Genomic DNA, 20,854 nt, shown 5'->3' on the forward strand with positions numbered 1-20,854 from the left:
TGCACAACTAGGAACAAGCTATTTTAGTTCTGATGTGAAGAAATCGAATCAGTAACAGCTGGGAAGAAGTCAATTAACAGAACATTTTTTGCTTCATATTTTAACGAACAACAAAAAGACGAGACGCTATCTCTAAGGCTTCCTTCCCCTCATTAAGGTGCAGTAGTACGAGCGCTCTATCGTTCTTTCTGCTGCAGTAGAATACAATGTGATAGGTATTTAATCCGATTGAACTTCACATTTTACTGAGTTCCATGGGTGATTGTTTACGGGATTTTTTGGATAATGTTCCATATTTATAAGCAAGAAGAGCCAGGCCCAGTGCTCCAACTCCAGAAAGAGCAAAAAGCACGTACAGCGTGATTTCAGCATTGTGTGACGTTAAGTCCAAGCCCAGGAAGTGCACATTGTCAGCCAGTTCCACTGTCGTGGGGACCGTCGGGGTCGCTGTGCAGGGGAAGACAACAAGAATTAGTACCCAGCCTGTTGTGAACTTATGTATGTGTGCATCACTTCTTCCTTCCTCTGCAGGAGGCTCAGTGCTGCTGGGCAGGGCCCTGGCTGTAGCTGTAGGTCTTTGGGATCAGGGACTGACAACTCCAGCTCAGGGGAAAGGCACAACCCGGGGTTAAGAGAGAGCTCTTGAGGCCAGAGGAGGGGCAAGTGTTCCCTGGCAGTCATGGCTAATAAAAACAAACCTCTGAACAGCCCCAACTGACAAGTTAACATACTTAACCCAGAGAACACAAACAATGGAATTATTCCCAATGCTTCTTAGAATGCAGTCAAAATTGTTTTTTAAAAAATACTGCAGGACTACTAGATGGGTGTGACTGGGGAAACATTTTGTGAATCAGAAAAGAGTAGAATGGCCCAACTCTTTGCTGTATTTTCAGTACAGGCACATAGCTGGGTGCTACCACAACATCCTTTAAAGTTATTCTGGCTTTGCAAACAGAAGTGACCTAATTCCACACGGCTACCTTTAGTCCTAACAGAGGCTGACTATCAGGCAGTTTGCTGCCAAAACCCTTAAAAATAATATTGTAAAAATAGCTAGTGTCTTTTAGGACCACAGCTTATAGAAGGTGTCTGTGTTTAGCATCAGACGCATGATTTCTGCTGCATCACTCACCTTCCGGCTCCGGTTCCAGACAGGGATGTGGGCCTGCCGCTGGATCTGGAAACCCATTGCAGCTTATGATCTGCGAGTAGTACCTGGCGGAGGCCTTGGGGAGCCGCGGCAGGCTGGGGTCTGTGTAGTTGACGTGGTAGAAGCCAAACTTCTCATCAAAGCCCACGGCCCACTCGAAGTTGTCCATCAGCGTCCAGGCTGTGTAGCCTCGCAGGTCGACACCATCCAGCACAACAGCTGCACAGGAGCACACACAGCAGGGGGCTGAGCAGGCAGGCAGCACGGAGCTGCCCCTCAGCCCGCAGCGCTATGAACAGGGCACCACACAAAAATGCAGCTGGGTGCAATGAACCTATTGCCAACCCAGCCTCGGGGGGGGCTCACCACCTCCCTGTCCCCACCTCTGGCACGTGCTGCTCTGAGGTGGTTCAACAGCCAAGTTACACCTAGCCACTGACCAGGGCAGCTCTGTCAGCCCTGGAGACTGCTCCTCTCTCCTCCCAAAATCAAAGCTTTCATTCAGTACACAAAGGTCTAAGTACAGAGAGAAGAACTTAACAACACACCATGGGTGTTCAAACAAGTGTTGATGTGGCCCTCGCTGCTAAAAGGCAGTAAACAAGTGTGTTGGCTGACCTGGCAGTCAGCTCCCCTATGGCAAGGCAGCAAAACTGACCACAGCTGTAACTGAAACCAGGTCCCTGTGTGTGTTTGTTCTGAGTAAGGTGCTATTTATAGAACCAGCAGCAAAGAACCCTCTCTTGCCAGATGCAGCTGTACAAGGAATCTGCCCTCCCTTATCCCACTCTACTAACCCCATGGTTTGCTCTGCCTCTACTTCATCTTTCCCTGCACGAGTCTCCACACACCCAAAGGCTCGCAGCTGCAGACCCAGAGTTAACCCCATGCGTACGTGTAGTTGACAAATGTGTCGCCAGTGGCCTTTCAGCTCTGTACAGCTCACTTTGTACGTGCCAGGCTTGTTGGGAGACACCACTAATCAGCTTTAAATAGTCACTCTTACCTTTCAGTGCTTCGTTAATGTAGTTCCGATGGTAATGTATCCGCCAGGTGTCATTGAGATCTGTGTCTCCCCGTTCCGATACCCCATTTTCAGTCACATAAATGGGAAGGTCACCGTACTCTTCCTTTATCCACCTCAGGAGCTTTCGGAAGCCAAAGGGCGTCACCTTGAGCCAGAAGGACCCCGAGTTCAGCCAGGTGCGGTCGGTTACTGAAGCGACACCCCTGTGGAGGAGGACACTGATCACAGTCCTGTCCCTGGTGCCTGGCCCCGTGTCACTGCTCACCTGAGAAGTGACTGTGGCAGGGTGGGAAGAGCACAGAGCTCTGGGGAGGTGAAGAGCTACTGATGCTCACAAACCTCGAGAAAACACCTCATACTTCACTTTAAAAATTACATTCTGCCTTCATTGGCAGTCACTGAGGGTGTGCTGTGTGCCCAACTCATGAGCCTGCCCCATCTTTGCATTTAAAGCAATTTCTACTTTCAACCTCTGATCCACAACACAGTGACTGAGCACACATCTCTGCAGGAATGCGGGACAGATCCCAGCATCCACCAAAGGACACAGCTCAAGGGCAGTGCTGCGGCAGCAAAGGGCAAGGGGAGGTTACCCCAATTCCACTGTTTTGTGAAAATAGCTCAGAAAACAGCCAATCATGATCATGATCACCCTCATGAGTGATCCCACAATTGCGTTAATTCTCAGCAGAAAAACTCATAAGCTCCTATCATTTACCTTTTGTAACTTGGGAGAGAAATCAATGTGTCAAAAAGCTTGATTTACATATATTTAAGAAGTGATTTAACTACTTAGGCTTTAAATTTAAGCTAAACTAATGTGCAGAGAGAGCCAACAACTGTTTAACAGTAAATACAGTAGTACCCACAAACCAGGATAATCTCCCTCTTCAAACTACGGACTGGGGGAAGGAAATACAATAAATACTCTTGAGAGCTGATACCAGGTGGGAGGAGACTCAGAAGAGCTGATTCCTTCCTTTTAGTAGATGCTCTAATTTTTCTTGTTCTGTTTTAACCATTCATTTTGGGTCATAAAGAAGGGGCTTTTGTGAAAATAATAGCATCACGGGTATTGTTTGGGGATATTTTCCCTAGTATTGGTTATAAGAGCCTAATAAATCTCTCATGGCTTTATGTGCTGTTTATATTGCTTAGTTGGCCCAGGCTCCAGGCACGCACATTTGACTTGACCAGTAGCGTACATTTATATCTTACCTGTCAGAGTCGTATGACAGGATCCCAGTAGAATAATTAAAGTTGTATGCTAAAACCGTAGTGTAGTGATTTAGACCGAAGTAGTCATATGTGCCTTTAATTCTTTGCTTTTCACTTTCAGTGAATTCTGGAAGTCTGCAACAGAAAACAGAGAAAAAGCATAAACCCATAGAAATGCAGCTCTTTTCAGGATTTCCCCTTCTTTTGTTTCTACCCCTCCCTCGGTCCCGGTGGCTAACTAAATGAAGCTTTTGCTAGAACTCAGGCAATTCATGTTGCCTGATGTAGAGTTCCCCAGGAGAGGAGCGGACCTTCCACTGACTGGAAGCGAAACCCTGCATGGTTCACACTCAAATAAAAGGTAGTGACAGAAACACAACCTCAGCACAGAGCTGCTGACAGCCACGGGGCTCCACGACCCACTAACACCTGCTCTAGAGCAGACAACAGAACTAAAGACAAGGCTGTTCTTTACCAGTCCTGCTGTTTTCTTTTGCTGTGCTTGAGCTCAGAAGTACTTTGGAGTCAGAGAAGTCAGAAACTTTCCCTAAGAGCACCTGTAACACTGACGTGACTTCGTCCCTGTATCCCTTTATTCTGGGACCCAGAAAGGTTAAACTGGCACAGGGTTTGTCTTCACTGAAGCAGTTTGTGGGCTGTAACACCGAGATGTTGAAAAGCACAAAGGAATGATGAAGGAAAGTAGCTAACGTGTTTATAGGTGCATTTGCATGGGGCAAGAGGCTTTCAAGTAAAGATATAAAGTGGCTTTCAGTAGGAGTCAGAGCAGTGCTGAAAAGAAACAACACAAACAAGCTCTACAGCTGAGAAAATCAGATGAGGTGGGAGGCACTTCTGTACTGGTGACCTGGGGACCTACTCCATGTTCAGCTGGATCACCCAGAAGGGAGCTGGAACAATGTGGCCGTGGCCAAGGCCCCCAGCCGTGAAGAAACGCAGAGCACAGGAGAAGCGCAGCAGAGAGCTGCACCCTGATCTTCTTGGAGGAAGACGGGAAAACCCAGAAGAAACTGGTAACTAGCCCGGGTCAGGGGAGCTCTGCTAGTTAATCCCCAAAGCACTTGGTTCCCTCCAAAAGGGAGGCCTCAGAGAACCTTTGGGATCTCAGCTCTACATGATCACTGCTGTGGTGAGAGAGCAAGAAACAGTCAGGAACATCCAGGGTGCCCTGGAGCAAGGGAGAGTTTTCAGTTCTCTTTTAGCCAGAAAAGAAAGAAAATTCTTTTGGGAATTCAGTCCCTAGGCAACCACTGCTCAACGTGCACTCCTGGCAATTCGGTGATGCTTGAGAGTTCGCTCTTAGGCTGAGGACAGGACTTCTTCCCCAGAGACACTTGGACACTTCAACTCATAAGGCAACACACAGTGACTATGCTCTTATTTGTGGTAACAACCACCACAGAAGAAATAACATTAAAAAAAATGCTCAAGAATTCAAATATTTTAGGCGCATAAAAACAAGATTTAAGTCTTGAAGAGCCCTGTCTTTGCTGCAGAGCACACACCAACTCTTCTGTCACCTCCCTCATTTCAGAACAAGGGGTCTTATCAGAAAGGACTGATCAGTAATACCCCCACACCTAACATACCCCCAAGAAATTGTTATTAGAGTCAAGAGGGAGAAAGAAAAAGTGCTTTCCTGGTACGAGTCTAGAAAGAGAGAAAAAAGGAAAAACATTCACACTGCAACACGGATAGTGAAATAGGGTTACACATAATTAACTGGAATGGCAAACTAGAAATGTAATTCGGAGGCACCGATGAGTTCAGTACATCATTTTATGAACGATTAAAGCACATTTATCACTGTCAGGCAAATCACAGCATCTAATGCGGATCATTCATTACCTCATTCTGAGCTGCCAACCTAGTACCCCACAGGTTGGACCTTAGAGAGAGATTTATTCATATTAGTAAATTTAGTTTGCAAGAGAGGTAAAGACAGGGACCAGAAAAAACAAACAGTTTTCCCGTTGAGGGGACAGATTTTTACCGCACCATTTCACCAGAATCCTTCCACTTAACAGCACCATCAGAAAAGCAGGTTTCAGCACAGCAGGGAACATGAGAGCACCTGTGTGCCTGTGCTCTTACCGAGACTGCTTCAGACCCTGAGCCAGGCTGCGCTCCCGAATCCTTGTTTTCATCACTTCGTTGTAATCACCGTTTTTGAAAATGGGGTGAGCAAACCAACCTATGAGAAACTAACCCAGGAAATAAGTTTAAATTAGGTATAAAAACAAGGGCCTTCACCATTCCTCTCCATTTGCTGCTTTTACACGTAGTACCAGATTTATAATGAACAAGCACAAAGAGATACGCAGGGATGTCCATGTAACAACAACAAATTGAATAAGCTGGAACTGCAGTCATATTTTGTCTCAGTTCCACTGCATTCTCAACCAGCTGCCAGAAGAAGGTGATGTATTAGAGAAGCAAGGAAATATATCTGAGATGCCAGCCTGGGCTCTGGGCAGCTCCAGATGCCAACCTGAACACCCCGCGAGCAGCCAGGAGAGCTGGGGCTGCCTGCGTGCCTCCTACCTGCAGGTAGCGCCTGGCAGCATCCCAGTCCTCCTGTTTGTGGGGGTTCCTCGGCTCTGTCCAGTCCGAGTTGATGGTGATGGAGATCAATCCTCCCTGTTTGGGCCGGTACGTCTCGTTGTACAGGTGCCAGGCTTCTGCATGGGCCTTTATCAGGTTGTGCCCCACTATGTAAGGGGCTCGCCCCGGCCTAACGGAGATTCCTGCAGAGACAGCGACAGCTCAGGTGCTGGAGCAGCCATCCCCAGCTTCCCCTTTTGCTTCCTCCCAGGTAAACACATCCAGGACACCCAGAGCTGCCCTCCTCTGAGAGAAATAAACCAGCTGCCTGCTATTAAATGCAACGTGCAGCACCTGGGGCCCTGAGGCCCAGCCCAGGGCTGAGATACTGCCTCAGCAAAGCTTTGAAACCGTGCTCAGCAGCCTCACCTGGAGCAGCTGTCCCAAAGCCATAGCCGAGATATGCCGTGTTGTAGGGTTCATTGAGGGTGATCCAGAACTTCACCTTATCTCCCAGCCTCTGGAAAAGCAGCTCGGCGTATTCCTTAAACCTCTGAACTATGGTATCATTCTCCCACCCGCCGACGTTCTGCAGCGCCTGCGGGAGGTCCCAGTGGTAGATGGTCACCTGTGGGGAGCGAGCAGAGAAAGGGCTCAGCCAGTCATTCCTTCCCTTCAGGGATAGGGACAACAAACCAGCCTCATTTCCAAGCATAAACCCTGCTGGGATCTGCAGCTAGAAAAAGGCTGTTTTCTTCTTCATTTCAATAGAGTAGGAACTTGGCAAAACCATGAACAAATGAGTAAAACAGTTCTACACAACAAGAACATCTGTAATTATCTCTTACACTTGCTCATCCCACCTGTAAGTAGGTACATTTTTGTAGCTTATTTATAACTTTATAATTTATTTATAACTTTAGAATTAATTTATAACTATACACTTTGTATAACTTATTCTTCTCCCAAGAACACATCCAAACCGTGTTAAATACCAAATTCCTATAAAATTCATTAATCTCTGTAAAAAAATTCCCATTAGGAGGGACTGTTCCATTTCAGTGACACTAATCCTACAACTTATTGACATATTAACCAAATATGTGACAAATGTGTCAGTGACATATTAACCAAAGCACTCCCAGCAAGGAACCCAAACACTCTAACTTAGGACCAGAGTCCAAGCTGACAGAAAGCCTTCAGGGCTAAGCAAGGAGTTTCTTAATGAGCTATAACTCAAAAAGCAAGTGCCTAGTAAGTAGGAACAAGGGCCAGCAGTGCAGAAGGCACATAAAAGCACCGCTTGGGCTTTTAGGAAAAAAGAAAGGCCAAAGCCCTCCCAATTCTGCAAGTCCACTGCAAGAAAAAAGCTCTGAGAAAACTTGGGTGGGCTGCTGAGAAGCTGCACAGTGTCAGAAGCACAGAACAACCTCCTTGCCTCGCCCTCCCCAGACGAGCACCTTTTCTAGAGTGGTTTGGGGGGACCCAGCCATCAGTGGGGAGGCAACAGGTTGGTGGGACTTGGGAAACAGCAGGGTGTTTGGTAACAGCCAGCAGTAAGGCTACTGTGATCTCCTGGGTAGTAATTGTGAATGTATCCCTAAATTCCTAGCACATTTACCTGTTCAAAAAACATGTTTACACAATGAAAAAAAATTCTCTGTGAAGGAGGGAGTAGACTTAAACACACACCCGTGCTCTGAGTGTCAGACTTGGGTTCTGCTACTGGCCTACACATCAACGGGTCTTAACGGGTCTTGAACAGCCTGGGAAGTTTGTAAGGAGTGAGGGTTTCCCGCATGGGGATCAGAACACAGGGATAAACTATCTCATCTTTCAACATCAGGATAATTCTCAGCTCCTGCACTCCTGGATTTCCACGTTCACAGTTACCTGCGGCATTATGTTGGCTGCCAGAAGTGCGTCAATCAGCCTTTCGTAGTAGTTCAGTCCCGCTTCATTGACGTAGCTGGTGGTCCCGTCTGGGAGAACACGGGACCAGGAGATGGAAAAGCGGTAGTGAGACACCTTGAGGTTTTTCAGCATTTCCACATCCTCCTCAATCTTGTGGTAGCTGTCACAAGCCACATCCCCATTGTCATTATTGCTGATTTTCAGGGGAGTGTGAGAAAACTGGTCCCAAATGCTAAGTCCTTTCCCGTCTGCTCTCCATGCTCCCTCAATCTGTAATTGAAGATGGAGGAGGGAAGGGAGAAATCATTAACAACACCAGATTTACATCTTGGCCCAGCAAAGAATTCAGCCTTTTGGCCTTTGTGGCACCACATGATCTGTTGTAACGTTGGCTGCACCAAACTAGTAAGAGCTCTTGGGCCCCATAGCACAGAAGTTTTACTGAAGTGCAGTGTCACAGGGGAGGTGTTGTGGCAGTTCAACCCGCTGCTCGGTGTTTGCTGGTTCCTGTGAAGCCCATGCTGCTATCTCAATTCCTGTGGTATAACCACGCCGTTAGAAGGGAAGAACTTGGAGATAAGTCAGGCAGTTTTTACAGCAACCCCCAATTACCGTAGAACCTAATGTCACAGAAGCTGTGGATGTCTCATTCAAAATGAATTAACGGCTACCGATACCCCAAGAGTCAGCCCTCATTTCCTAACCTGGTACGCTGCTGTCGCTACACTCCACCAGAAGTTCTTTGGAAACTCCCCGTAGAGAAACTCATCCTCCTTGGGCAGCGGGATGCCGTTATTGCGGATGATTTCTGCGTAGTACACAGCTGAGCGCTTTGGGGTTCTTGGTCTGTTGGGATCATCAAAATCGACCTGGTGCAGCCCAAATCTTGAATCATAGCCATTCAACCACTCGAAGTTATCCATAAAAGACCAAGCATTGTATCCTCGCAGATTAACACCGTCCAGCTTGTAAGCTGAAAGACCAGAAGCAACAGAAGAGCATCAGTAACACATCGCGCATTGAAGGAACCACAAGGAAGTCACTGGCAAACACACACACACTGCCAGCTTCACAAAGCTGACTGGCACTAGACCAGAAAAATCATGAAAGACCTCACAGTCAGAGGATACAAATGGCCATGCAAAGGAGAGCATAAAAAATCACCGTTTATGTTGCATTCAGGATGTTCAAAGACTGCTAACAGCTGCTTTTAAAAACCACCTGTCAGGGGAAGATGTGATGGAGAATCTAGAGGAGTCACCAGACAGAGAACAAAAGCAAAGGTTTGTACCTTTTAAAGCTTCATCAATGTATGTTTTGTGGTAAAGGATCCTGGTGTGGTCATCAACATCCGAGCTGCTATTTATCCCCACCCCATTCTCAATGATGTATATCGGGGGATTGCCATACTCCTCCTTGATCCAGTTCAGCACCCTCCTCAGCCCCCAGGCCACAGCCTTATGTTCAGAAAGTGCTGAGGAAGGCCAGGAGCTGTCAATACTTGTCGAAACTTCCTGGTCGTGCTCGTAAGAGTAGGGCTTCAGAGGGGTCGTTTTATGGGTTACGATTTTGGAAGTGTAGGTGTTGAAGTAGAAGACATCTGCTGTGCCCCGGATGTAGTCACGCTCCTCAGCTGTGAAAACGGGTAGGCGGGATGACGGCAGGTTCTGCAGTTCGCTCCTGTTCCCAACTTTCCACTTCATGACCTCAGGATAGTCCCCGTTTTTGAAGATTGGGTGGGTAAACCACCCCACCAGGAACTGCAAGTACCTGTCTGCAGCTTCCAGGTCCCTGGGGTCACTCGGTGTCTTTGGTTCGGCCCAGTCGATGTTGGGACACAGAGAAATGACCCCTCCCTGGCTTGCTCTGTATTTGTCATCGTACGTGTGGTACACCCTGGCGTGAGCTTTCAGCAAGATGTGTCCCACCTTGTAGGGAGTGCTCCCGGGGTCTTTGACGTTGGGTGGGAATGCCCCCAGGCCGTAGCCAACCCATGCAATGACTTGGGGTTCGTTGAATGTGATCCAGAACTTCACTCTGTCCCCAAAGGTCTGGAAACAGAAGTCTGCAAAACTATCAAAGAGTTCGATCAGCAAAGTGCTCTCCCAGCCACCGATGTCCTGGAGAGCCTGGGGCAGGTCCCAGTGGTAGAGGGTGACGATTGGGGTGATGTTGTTTGACACCAGCCCGTCAATGAGGCGGTTGTAGTAGTCAACTCCATGTCCATTTATTGAGTCGTTCCTTCCAGTGGGGAAAATTCGAGGCCAGGACAGAGAGAAACGGTAGTTCTTTACCCCTAAGGCTCTCAGCAGGTAAATATCTTCCTCCAGCTTGTTGTAGCTATCGCAAGCTACATCGCCAGTGTCATTGTTAACTATATTCCCTGGCACATGAGTGAAGTTATCCCAGATGCTGGGCCCTTTGCCATCAGCATCCCAGCCTCCCTCTATCTGGTACGCAGAAGAAGACACACCCCACAGAAAGTCCTCCGGGAACGTCCCATAAAAGTACATGTCCCTTTCAAAGTCTGTTTGAGATGAAAACTTCTGCCAGACAACCTTGGACTTGGAGGGAACTTCTGATGCTGGTAAATTTGGCAACTTTGATGGCACGGGTAGGTCAAACATCACCGGCGCAGGGAGTCTGTTTGAGACTTGGGGTGGGAAACCATTCTTTTCAATAACGCTGGCATAGAAATAAGCGGATGCCTTGGGAGTCCTTGCTCTGTCGCTGTCTTCAAAATTCACATGATGTAGCCCGAATTTTTGGCTGTACCCCACCGGGCCTTCAAAACCATCAATCAGTGATCGAGCAATGTATGACTGGACGTCAACCGTGTCTAGTTTCACCGCTGCCACAGAAACAGCACAAGACTGTTAGTCAACAGGACATTTTCTGAACATTTTCTGAACATTTTCATCGCCTAACACAAGCACTACAGCAGAGGGTAACGGGGCGATAGCCAAACAATTGGGAATGGACTTCCAGGGAAAACAAAACAAAACAATTAGAGCACCTGGCAAGAAGAGCAGTCAGCACTGCCATAGGAGCTGGTCAAAAGCTGCGTGATTAAAATGCATCAGAAGAGAAATATTTGAGTACAGGACTCTTGTGCCCCTCATAGCTCTTGTATCAGTCTGTTGGGAACTAGGTAAAAAGATCAAAAGCTCTATACCGATCACCGACATACTTAATACAACATATTTAATAAAGTTTTCCGATACTATTGATTTGTGTATCTGAAGAGAGGAACAGTAAAATCTCTATTTGAAGTCTCAGATCTATAGTTGTCCAGAACTTCAGTCACAAGCATTATTTTTTGCATCAGTTGGATATAGTTTGCAAAGATACAGCCATACCTTGAACTTTACTCAAAATATTTGAGACCCAAACATCTCCCTAAACATTCTAACCCTCAGTGGTGCAGGACGCTGTCAGTTATGTCTGCCTTGTCAGTAAAGACTTCATTCAGTCCTGATCTATGAGATCTCTGTAGGTAAGGGCCTGCCTGCAGTCAGGTTATCTTCAGGAGAGCTGAAATAACGAACATTGTTCTCACAGAGAATGGCTTTAGGATCCAGGCTGTATTTGTCTGCATGTATGAGAGACCTGTTGCATGACCTAAATAGAATGGGGAGTTCCATAGCCCCACACAAATGGTGATGTTTTAAAGTTAATCATGGCAGAAGAGATAGATTAACCAGTTGCCTTTACTTAAAATTAAAAAAAAACAAAAACAAATCCGTACCTTTCAGAGCCTCATTGATGTACCGGCGGAAATAATCCACTCGCAGAGTGTCATTAATATGATCCCCTACGGGCTCTGTGGGCACACCGTTTCCTGCTATGTAAATTGGGATCTTTGCCCTGGTGTATTCCTGGGACACAAACTTCAGCAACCTTCTTAATCCCCAGGGGACCACGTGGATCCAAGCAGAGGCAGTCTTTGGCCACGCAGGATCCACATGCAAGGAGAAGTTCCCGATGCTCTCGTAGCCTGGTGCGCAGGTCCCGTTAGTCATGGCACTAACCAGGTAGGAGGTGTAATGGGAAAGCCCAAAAAAGTCTGCGGTCCCATTCACCCAGGCTTTCTCCTCCTCCGTAAACACAGGCAGCTGTGCGACTGTCGTGGAGCACTGCTGGTTTACCTGCTGGATCTGAGCCTTCAGGACGTCTGGGTAATCACCGTTAACAAATATGGGGTGAGCAAACCAGCCGAGCATGAACTGCAGGTACCGCTCCGATGCACTCACATCCTCGGAGCTGGTTGGAGTCTTGGGTTCAGCCCAATCTGAGTTCAGCACCAGTCCCACCTTTCCCTGTTGCTGAGAACGGTACCTGTCGTTGTACAGGTGCCAGACCTTGGCGTGAGCCTTGAGAATTGTGTGAGCCACCTGGGGGCAGAGAGCAGAGGGATGGATGTGTGTCACACTGTTTTGTGGGGTTTGGATTAAGCGTAAGAATCTGGCTGATTTCAGAATGGAAAATAAAAACTAATATCCATGAACTACCCCATTTCCTGGGGAGTATCAAAAATCCAACAGGCAGATAACTGTCTCAGAGGCCTCATTAGGCTTGCACATAGTTAAAAGTACAGAATCAGAGAACAACACAAGAATGGCAGCTGCAGGATTCCTGCATCCCTACCTTGTAAGATGCGACTCCTGGGTCAGCGATTCCTGGAGGATGCTCGCCGGTGCCGTAGCCAGCATAGCTGATAACCCAAGGCTCGTGGAAAGTAATCCAGAGCTTGACCCGATCCCCAAAAGTGGCAAAGCAGAAGTCTGCGTAGTCCACAAAAGCATCTATGATGCTGTCATTCTGCCAGCCACCAAGAACCTGGAGAGCTTGCGGGAGGTCCCAGTGGAACAGAGTCACCATGGGCTCAATGTTAGCATCCAGCAACCTGTCAATTAACTGGCTGTAATAATCCACACCCTTGGAGCTGATGGTCTCATTGGTGCCAGTGGGGAAAATTCTAGGCCAGGATATAGAAAATTTGTACAGCTGGGGATGAAGACCCCTCAGCAAGTAAACATCATAGCTGGTTTTATAGTAGCTGTCACATGCCACATCTGTTGTCTGGTTCATGTAGACATGGCCTTCGTGCCCAAACCGATCCCAGATGCTCTCTCCTTTCCCATCCTCTGCCCAAGCTCCTTCAATATTAAAGGCACCCGTGGAGGCGCCCCAGAGGAAACCGCTCGGGAAAACATCTTGCAGAAAAGAATCCCTCTCCAATTCAGACTGGCTAGCAAACATTTCCCAAACTGATTGATAGGAGGAGCGAGGGGTGAGAACTGCATCTGGGTTCTCCTGTAGAGTACTGGCTTTGCTGAAAACAGAATAAAAAGGAATTACAATCTCCAAGGTAGATGCCAATGCCAAAGAACTTGCAAACAAGGAGGATAAAAGAGTTGTTTGCTTCCCACTCAGCTTATTTGCCACTTAAGGTACAGTCCTTTTGTAATCTGATCAATCCAATCTCCTGCCACCCCACTGGCAGATGAAGGCATCTCTGGGGGCACAATGAGCTTCTCTCCTAGGACAGATGTTATTTTATGTACTCAATTCCTTTCAAGTCCTTTCAGCAACTATCAGCAGATTTTACCACCAAAACTGTCATATATCTGCCTAGCGTATTTGTCCCTAGAGGACACCTCTTTATTACAGTATCTGATTTAAGGGAGAAAAACTGTACCTTAAAACACGAGATGAGAAGTCCAATAGTTCACTCACATCATACCCAATTGTACGTGCTTTTTCTTTATTAAGAGCTGAAAACACACAATAAGCGATGGGCTTAGTCACAAATGAGATGACAGACTGCATGACACCACTTGAACATATAGTTACACCTTTTGAAATAAGAGTATATTTGTGGGTTTTTTTGTTTGTTTGTTTTTAAATAAGTAATAATAGCTCTTTTTTCTCAAATCCAGTATGTTAGATTTACATTTTTATACTTTTTATATGCTTTAGATATATATTTTTATATTCCAAGAGGGTTATGAAAGAAGCTATAAAATTATTTTGTCTAATAGCAGCGGTCTGGACAGGACAATTCTATAGTTTCCCATTCAGAGCCTAATACAAAACTCTACCACTCCTTGAAATAGGTCACTCACCTGTGACGATGGCAGCTACTCGTATGAATGGATTCTCTTCCAGGGAACCACAGTCAAGGAATTTTAGAGTGAAAATCAAGATCTCTATGTCCTTCCAGAGATTCTGCAAAAACAAAATTATAACAAAGAACTGTATGAAAATAAACAATGGCCAGCTAGTAAAACCCTGTTCTTGGCATCTGTTCTTTTAACACAGAACAGGAAACATCTAGAAGTCTGAGAATTAGCAATAACGTTCTTCAGAATTAAATTCATAAAACAGAGTAAGCATTAAATACCATCCCCCACTTTGATCCAAAAAAGCCCAATGCAAATCAAAGCATAAACCCCAGACACTTTTAGTTTGACCTCCCTTTGAAAAGCTCCGAAGTAGTATCTTGCTGTCAATGTTTGAACCACTCCAGCATGCAACCCTAGAGCTAATGAGTCAAATAGCTCCTTATTCTGCTCATTGGGTGCTGCATGACTTTCTTACGTATTTTAAGAATGCAATTCACACTCAGATGTATAATATCAGGTACTAGCCTATAACATCACTGCCATTATTGCTGCTATGTGATCTAATCCTTTCACAAATTTGTCCTAATTAATGTTTCTAGCATTGCCTTTACTGATGAGGACTTGTGAGTTTTGGTATTATAGTTGCAGAACCAGTGCTAGAATGAAATAAGATCTTTTTGTGTAAAGGTATTAGCCAAATCATATATCTTTAGGATGTGATAGAGGTTTTCCAGTCCTGGACAAAAGAATTATACCTGTTCAGTTACTAATGCATCAATAATGATCGCTGACCAAAAACATTGTCAACACTTTTAAACACCTGTCTTTAAGTCAGAAAAACAACGGGGAAGTTACAGTGAGCTGTATGCAGCTGTTTCCTAGTGTAGCTGCAGCCTGAGCTCTCACAGCAATCAGAACTGTTTAGACATGCATCAAGAAACACAAGCGTTCCAGAGATGCTCTGTGGGGAGTCTCCTCTTCTTGCAGCACACTTCTGGCCAGGCCAACACTTTATCATTTACAGGGAATAAGTGACCTGCCACAAATACACGAAGCAAAGAGAGTTAAGGTAGAGCCTGGCATACTCCTTTTCAGGCTGTTATTACCTACGCTGCATGATCCTGAGGCATGGCATGTAATCTCTGTGCTCGTTTGTGCAGACACATGGACTACATATACCTCGATGCTGAAAGATTTAAGACAGTAAATTAATGGTCAATTACTTTGAATACAGTTTAAAGTCCTGTACCTGATCTCTTTGCAAAATAACGTGTTATAGATGGTCTATGAGGTTCAGCAGAATTCTAAGAACAGCGATGGATTTGTTCTATCTGTTCTCCTCTATTACTAGAACTTCAATTCCCCAAGGTAGCCATGAAGTGAAATGCTCATTTGCACACTGTTCATAATGGTACCTGGAATTCACTCATTTGCACGTAGAAATCTGTTTCTTTTCCACAACTGTACTGAAGGTTGAGAGATAGAAAGTCTACCGAATCCTGGAAACAAGAAAAGGAAGAGAATCATCCTGGAGATTTATTTTTTTTTGCAGGTATTCTGTTCAAAATATAAAATTGTTAAATGTTAGATACAGGTACATTGCTGAAGTAAGAAGCCACACAGCTATGTGGGACAATACAATGAGTACAAACTGGGTGGTGTATGGAGAGATGTCTGTCCCAAACAACAATACTAAATTTTGAAGAATTAAATGAAGTTGTAAGAACATTTTGTGCATTTAATATTCCTGATTTACAACTGATTTTTTAAATTAGTAAGATTCGTTACTCAGAGACTAACCAGGCAGAGAAACCTTTATCAGCATGTGGTTCAGGGAGGCTTTATCAATAATCCTCTGCAGGAAGTCCACTTCAGGAATCTTTAACCGTTGCACGCTACCAATGCTACTCCACTAAAGGTCATTATATTCAAGGGAATAGATAGTATTCTTTTATTAAACTAGCTGCTGAAGTAGGCATAAAAAATTGATAAGCTTCCAGTTTACTTTTCAGTCCAAGGTTGTTTTTTTTTTTTTTTTTTTTCTAGTTTAGTCAGCTCATTTAGTACTTCTTTCCTCCCCATACAAACCACACCTTGCTTATATCGCTGAAATGTCATGCCTGCGTCACCACTTATCCTATCATTGAATTTTGAAGGACTGTGAATATAAGCCAAAAACCTGCACTGGCATTTGTTCACTGCATCCCACATCAACGTTATCTAGGTGAAAAGAAGTACTGATAGAGGGTTTGGTCTTTACACAAAGGATGTCATCACCTTTGTAGAAAATAGGTTTTCCTCATGTGCTACCCCTGTACAACTAGACCACTTGTATCAGAGCTCAGGCTGTGCTTTAACATATTAACTACTATTTTTAAAAAGATACTGAAAAAAAAAAAAGTTTTTTTTTAATTGGTTGAGCATTAAGTAGACTTGTGAATAAAAGAGCAATGGGTATACGTTATTTAAGCATGTATGTTGCTAAAATTGCCAATTATGAAATATGTTCCCATATATTTTAATCACTGCTCACTAGCCAAGAAGGGATGTTGAAGCATTTTTTAAAATACTTCAACATGTGGTTGAAGTATTTTAAGAGTACTTCAAAGCTTTTACAAAAAAAAGCTTCATGATTGAACTGATAAAAAAAAAAAAAGATTTTACCCTATTGGTCAGTTTGCTGAAATTGTATTTAACTTGCAATAGGCCACTTGATCTTGTGCATAAAAATCAAGTGAAATGAAATAAAATGAAAATAATTTTGGAAATCATTCCATTAAGGTGTTACCTGAAGAGAAACTGAAAGCAGCTCTGATGAAGCACTATCCAAGCCATGATCCATTCCTAAAGCAATGGACAGCTTTCCACCTTGAAGAAAAGGAGACAATCTATTAGTAGTGTATTAAGTACAGATGAAGAATTTTGGGTTGCTGTAGTTACTTTAAAATCAGTTGGAACTTTTTGAATTTGTGGATTATCAGTCAGTGCCCTAGATTTCAGAACATCCATTATTTTATCAATAGAGAGTTGCAGAAGGTAGAAATTCAAAGGCAGAGCCCAAAGAGTCTTTCAGTGAATCTTTAAGATGTTCATGAGGAGCAATAACAATGTTGTTTGCAGGATCTGAATAAGACCTGAATACAGCCATCCAACAGGAACCATTCCACTCCATGGATAATAATAATAATAATAATTCTCACGCCTTTGTGGTTTTTCTATGGTGGTTTATTTTTAAATACCCATTCTGTGCTGGACCACAGACGAAAAAAAAAAAAAAAGAAACAGAGACAGCCCCAAAACAAACAAACAAAACCCCACAAAATATAAGGAAAGTACATGAATACAAAACCTGCAAACTGACCGTAGAACATGGCACTGGCACAGGCTGCCCCAATAGGCATGGCTGCCCCATCCCTGGCAGTGCCCAAGACCAGGCTGGATGAGGCTTTGGGCAACCTGGGCTGGTGGGAGGTGTCCCTGCCCAGGGCAGGGGGACTGGAATTGGATGAGCTTGAAGGTCCTTTCCAACCCAAACTATTCTATGAGGCCTGTGTTCTGAAGCTACTACCATCTACAAAATAGCTTGATCGTTAGAGCTTTGTTAACGTACACACACATTGATTAAAAAAAAAAAAGAAAGAGAGATTTTATTTTCCTTTTAGGTTAAAAGTAACTATCTGGTTTCTTGTTGGTTTACTTGACACACTTCATTTCAGTTAAATGAGAAATTATATATAAATACACACACAGAGATACATGCCTACATTCTCCACAACTACTTTGGATATCAAGTAAAATGGAATTACCAGTAATCATAAAAAAATATCAAAATAAGGTATTTGAAGGAACCTGTTACTCAAGTATTCCTATGCAATTCTGAGAGCACTGACAGCACATTCAGAGATTACATGTAGTGGTTGCCATTTAATCTCATTACAAACTATTTTGTGAAAAGGTCATACACAAAAATCCCTCTGCCTATTCTTACCTGCCAGTGAGTATTTCTCGTGGTAGACACTATAGGCTCTCTCATGAGCAGCAGCAAGAGCCTGGACACGGAGCTGGGGCTCATCGTAAGGCAGGCTTTTCAAGACCTCTGGCAGGTCACTGAAAGTGAGCCACACATCAACCAGACCCCCAAAAACATTGAAACTAAACTCTGCATAGTCCACAAAAAGGTCAGCAAAAGCGTTGGTTTTGTTGCCTGCAGCCTGTGCGGCCACATTGCCAGGGATGTGCTTGTGATGCAGAACTACCACCGGCCTGAGGTTTGCAGCAACCAGCGTCTTGAGCAGCTGCTGGTAGCATTGCACTTGAGCTTCGTCTGGCTTTCTGGCATCCCCCTTGGGAAGAATGCGCTCCCACGGCAAAAAGATTTTGTAATGCGTCACCCCAACCTCATGAAGGTGGGAAAAGTACTGGGGCAGCTCGGAAGTCGCAGGATCTTGTTGGCACGGGTAATCGCTGGCTTCAGCCACAGCAGGGCCTGGAGCTTCTTTGGTTAGGATGTGGTTTTGCAGCTGGAGTCTATGTACAAACTCCCTGGGTAGAGGACCAGCAATGGCCACAGAGATCTGAGCTAACTCCCCATTGATCCCAAAGCTGGGACAGGCTAACATGAAAAAGACAACTATCCTATAAACCAGCTCCATTTCTGGATCTGCTTCACAAAGTTAGTCCATCCTATTTATATTATAGTAGAAGTAATATTTAACCAAAATTATCTATTACACAGATAAGCCTTCCCAGAACCAGCTGACACTCAAATGATAACAAATCAGGACTTTCAGTTAACAGACGAACAACTGAATAAATAGATGAATATCTTTTTATGATAAACAGATCTGTCAAGCAATAATTTGGAGAAAGGTCATGGGGAAACACTGGGTTCATTTTCTGCAACATGCAGGTTTCCCTTTATACTTGAACATAAATTGACACTCGCTGACACCACTTCCATTTCAGAGGAAGAGAAAGTAAGTAGACAATGCTTTTCATCTCCTTGCCTTTTTTTTTGTTTTCGTTTGGTTTAAAAGCAATTCTAGCACAGTTCTGGATGCAAAAATAACAAAACCAATTACCTGCTTTGATGGGGCTGGGTGCCACCAACCACTCAGGTGAGCAGAAGGGGAGGGAGGCTCATTTTGTGCTGTTCTTGGGTTCATGAAGGAAATCTGAGAGGTGGCATCTTACCCCCTTGGAAAAGTGGTTGTTACATGAATTCAGGCAGCTGCAACATGTGTTCCCATTCTAATAATATCAGGAAATTCAAATAATATAATATTATTGCTTTCCAAAGTACTCCCTCCTTCAGCCTTGAGAAGGCATGCACTCACACAGATCGCCTACCTAGGTTGCTGCAGGAGGAGATAATTCTACTTTTCTACATCCAAATACAGCAAAATGGAAGAGCTGAGAACATTTGCCTGGAACTGCCGTCTGTGCTGCCTAAGTGCAGAACATGTTTAAATTAACTAAATAAAATCCTACATAAACTATATTGAAACCATATTGAAAAGTCAGTCCCATTTTTTGTCTAAAATACCGATAGAATCATTTGGGCAATATATGTTCTCAAGCAATCTTTTCTTTGTTATTTAATCCGTAGTAGAAACTCTCTCAGCTTCTGCTGTTACTCCCAACAGCCAACCTCCTTGCTTATACAAGGACTGACTATTTGATTCTCAGCCAACTATTTTATATTAAGAAGCCTTGAAAAGCTTCCTGAAACATTGTGCTTGCTGTTCTGAAAGCATAAGTACTTTTTTTTTTTTTTTTTTTTTCCTCTAGTGGATTTGACAAGCTTGACTGGGAGCTTTACAGCACCACCTGCTGATGATTTCTCAGTACAGCCGTGTTAATTCCAGAAAGAGAAGACCCCTCTCAACCTATGGAACATATAGAACTGTGGGGAAAAGAAGTAGAAAAAACCCACTTACTTTCTCCTTACAAGAAAGGCTTAATACAAATGCTTATTAACAAAGATCAGAATAGGGGAAGAAGGAACATATAATGAAGAACAAATATTTCTTTCCCTGTCCTTATTTTAAAAGTAAGTTATGAGCAATATAGAATGAAATAAGACTTGTTGCAGGTGGGCAGTTCTTTTTAATGCAATGAAGCATTTGCCAAGATGCAGTTTATGAAAAATATTAGCAGAGCAACATTACTGCATATAGAATTAGTGCCCGCTAGTTTGAGTTCACCAGATTAATCTGTTGATGCGAGCAGGCATCCAATTCAATTGGATTGATTTCAAATTTTAATAAAAACTACTGAGGACTGTGAATGAATGATTAAATAAATAAGAATTACTAATCAAATGTAAACTAACAAGAAGACTTCCAAAACCCATAGATAAGTATCACCTCCAGTACAGCTCAAAGAATTCCTGACGTAGAACTCCTAACATGACAGTTCTCCATGTGAAAGGCTGCTAACTGGACACATCATGGAAAGGAATGAGAACATTCCCAGTCTCGGCAAATGCAGGATGGTGTGCTGGAAAAGAAACTAAGGCATTAATCCCAGAGGATACATCAAAAAAAAAAACAAAAAAACAAAAAACTGCACCTTAAGAAAATATTTACCCCTCAGAAGTGCATTAGAAGTACTCTGTTCCCTTGGGGTGACAGCATTGTTCTGAAATCCTGCTAACATTCAATTGGAGTTAGTTATTTCCTTATTCACCATGAGTTGAAACAAACAAGGAAATGGTCACAAAATCAGCTTAGAATATTTTCTTTCAGCTCAAATTTTGTTCTCTTTTGGTACCCTATTGAACTACCAACAAATTCCTAGTACGTTAAAGGGCAAAGCTTGGCCTTGCAGTAACACTCAAACAGACCC

At 44.1% G+C, this 20,854-nt stretch overlaps 1 protein-coding gene across 1 annotated transcript; it reads right to left on the reverse strand.

Annotated features, from left to right (window-relative positions):
- Nucleotides 1-221: 221 nt before the first annotated feature.
- LCT (lactase) lies at nt 222-18,681 on the reverse strand. Its single transcript, XM_068687335.1, has 17 exons — nt 17,994-18,681; nt 16,794-16,873; nt 15,421-15,504; nt 14,006-14,108; nt 13,579-13,654; nt 12,525-13,212; nt 11,626-12,271; nt 9,169-10,728; nt 8,582-8,850; nt 7,857-8,147; nt 6,393-6,591; nt 5,964-6,166; nt 5,514-5,623; nt 3,399-3,533; nt 2,160-2,383; nt 1,136-1,372; nt 222-447 (listed from the first exon to the last, which is right to left on the reverse strand). Exons 1-17 carry the CDS (start codon nt 18,655-18,657, stop codon nt 236-238), a joined length of 5,781 nt encoding a protein of 1,926 aa, XP_068543436.1. The 5' UTR covers nt 18,658-18,681; the 3' UTR covers nt 222-235.
- Nucleotides 18,682-20,854: the final 2,173 nt, after the last annotated feature.

Source organism: Anas acuta, chromosome 6, assembly GCF_963932015.1.
Source record: "Anas acuta chromosome 6, bAnaAcu1.1, whole genome shotgun sequence".
Classification (NCBI taxonomy): domain Eukaryota; kingdom Metazoa; phylum Chordata; class Aves; order Anseriformes; family Anatidae; genus Anas; species Anas acuta.

Excerpts from the sequence above, each read along its gene's own strand:
- LCT (XM_068687335.1), bottom strand. The coding sequence starts at position 18,657 with ATGGAGCTGGTTTATAGGATAGTTGTCTTTTTCATGTTAGCCTGTCCC. Across the intron at positions 14,109-15,420 it reads TGCAAATGAGTGAATTCCAG|AATCTCTGGAAGGACATAGA; the intron begins GTACCATTATGA and ends TTGTTTTTGCAG. Across the intron at positions 5,624-5,963 it reads CTGCCAGGCGCTACCTGCAG|TTTCTCATAGGTTGGTTTGC; the intron begins GTAGGAGGCACG and ends TTCCTGGGTTAG.